The sequence below is a fragment of the Triticum dicoccoides genome, chromosome 3B (assembly GCF_002162155.2).
Source record: "Triticum dicoccoides isolate Atlit2015 ecotype Zavitan chromosome 3B, WEW_v2.0, whole genome shotgun sequence".
NCBI classification, from domain to species: domain Eukaryota; kingdom Viridiplantae; phylum Streptophyta; class Magnoliopsida; order Poales; family Poaceae; genus Triticum; species Triticum dicoccoides.
Genome location: NC_041385.1, coordinates 81,998,248 through 82,000,319, shown reverse-complemented (window position 1 = coordinate 82,000,319; position 2,072 = coordinate 81,998,248). Strand labels below are relative to the sequence as shown.

Sequence of the window (2,072 nt, the reverse complement as noted above, 5' to 3'; positions counted from 1 at the left end):
CAATGAAATCCATTATGTTTATATGAAAATCCGCCATTTTTATATGGAATCCATTATGTTTATATGAATTCCGGCCTTATTTGCACGAATTTTGTCCGGTTGGTTCGAGTTGTTGTGAAAATGGATGACTGCCTCCCGCATCCATATCCATGAACTGGTCCCCTGTCCGCGCACGGATGCGGAAGAATTTTTGCGGGTTGTCATTGGAATGCCCTAATACTATGACACATCAGTAGCCTCGAATTTGAGGGAGCTTAGTAACTTAATAGATAGATAGATTAGCCTAACCCGGCACCAAATCTTGGATCCAACTCTGACAATACATCACACATGTAAAGCTATGTAGCGGCGCACCCAATGTCTCTTTTATCGTTTGCTCTTTGGCGTACGTACCGCCTCTTGATCTATCACAATACACCTATCAAAGTAGCAAGATGGTACGCCAGCACTGCTTTGTCCTGGTCGGCCAACACCATGGGGTACAACGGCGTGTTCACCTGAGTCAGCGCCGACAGCCGATTCATACAAGTAACTATGCTATTTAGCGCACGGTTGTACTCGTAGCTGAGGTCCGTGAAGCGGCAGCTGGGTAGCATCTTGGCGACGCGGGTGATGTGTCTGCCCGCTAGCGCGTAGTCCTTCATGCACCCCTCGTAGGCGTGCCTCTCCTGTCCGGAGAGCGATGTGTTATGGCTGAGCTGGTTCCTCGCGGCGATCCGTGTGACGTCGAAGGATTCCACGGCGAACCAGGCGGCAAGGGTCACGTACCCGGTTTCCTCCTCCTTGTGCGACACGGACATGTCGATGCCGCCCCAGATCATGATGCGGATGCATAGATCTTGTTGCGGCTTCGACAACCACATCATGCTACAGGCAAAAGACGCCTCCATGTGCTGCCCCCCGGGGAGACAATCCGACCTTGCGGCGGCCATGCGAAGGGGTGCGACGAGGAGGAGGAGAATGATCTTTGACATAGTCATAGAGAGCGTGTGCTTCACTCTCTTCGTGGGGAGATGTTTCTTTACTAGTGCAAGTATATATACACATCGTTGGCACTATTTTTGTAGCATTAGTTGATTTGATTTAATGAATGATGTGGTCCAGCATGCATTGTATGCGCATGAAAAGTGATGAGTATATATGGTATTAAAACATTAAGATTCTGCATATTTTGCATTAATTTATCAATATATTCTACATAAGTCCCTACTCGTAAAAGGGATTCGATAGCTTCCCTTTCACAGTTTTTTTCGGCCTCAACTATCACCATATATTTCATAAGGTTTACTTTCGCCTCACCTTTCACCACCTTCCCTCCCGTTAAAAAACCAAATCTCATTAAAGAGGAAGATCTTGTTTCGTGCTTACTATGGTAGGTTCTGATTCAATTCAATCACGTATAATATAAGTAATTAAGAATTCAGATATCGCACCATATATGTGAAATCACCTTCCTAAAAGACAGATATAAGATTTTTTTCGATAACCTTTTAAAACAAAATCAGATTTTTTTCTCACAATAACAAATCGCTAATGCGGCAAACATATTAAATGGCAATCACAACTTTTCTAATAAAACAAAAAATAACATGATTTTTATTCTTATCTGGAGGAGTTCAAGAGGGGCATACGTATGTGCGCGCCCTTGCGTAGGGACGTCGTGCATGACACCGTGAAGGACGCCCTCGCCGGGCCTGGCTCGACGCTCGAATTCCAAGGCATGGAGCACGGCATGGGGCAGGCGGGTTGTCGAATCGTCACGTATAGACATTCGTGGCACACATATTAAATGACAATCACAACTTTCCTAATATAAAAAATAACATATTTTCTTTTATCTGGTGGAGGAGTTCAAGATGGGTGTATGCATCCGTGCGCCCTTGCGTAGGGACGCTATACGCGACACCATAAAGGACGTTGTGCAGTGGTGGAGCCAGAAAATTTGTATTGGGGGGGCCGAAGGATGTTGAGGCAGGTTAGAGAGGGCCAAATCATATAAAGACATGCTTTTAGCAGCAAATAACCATGAATTCTGCACTATTCATCAGTAAATTAACTACAAATCCTTGATG

At 45.1% G+C, this 2,072-nt stretch overlaps 1 protein-coding gene across 1 annotated transcript; it reads right to left on the bottom strand.

Moving 5' to 3' along the window:
* Positions 1-258: 258 nt before the first annotated feature.
* On the bottom strand, positions 259-992 carry LOC119280861. The gene has a single exon (XM_037561564.1). It carries the CDS (start codon positions 978-980, stop codon positions 408-410), a length of 573 nt encoding a protein of 190 aa, XP_037417461.1. The 5' UTR covers positions 981-992; the 3' UTR covers positions 259-407.
* Between the last annotated feature and the right edge of the window lie 1,080 nt (positions 993-2,072).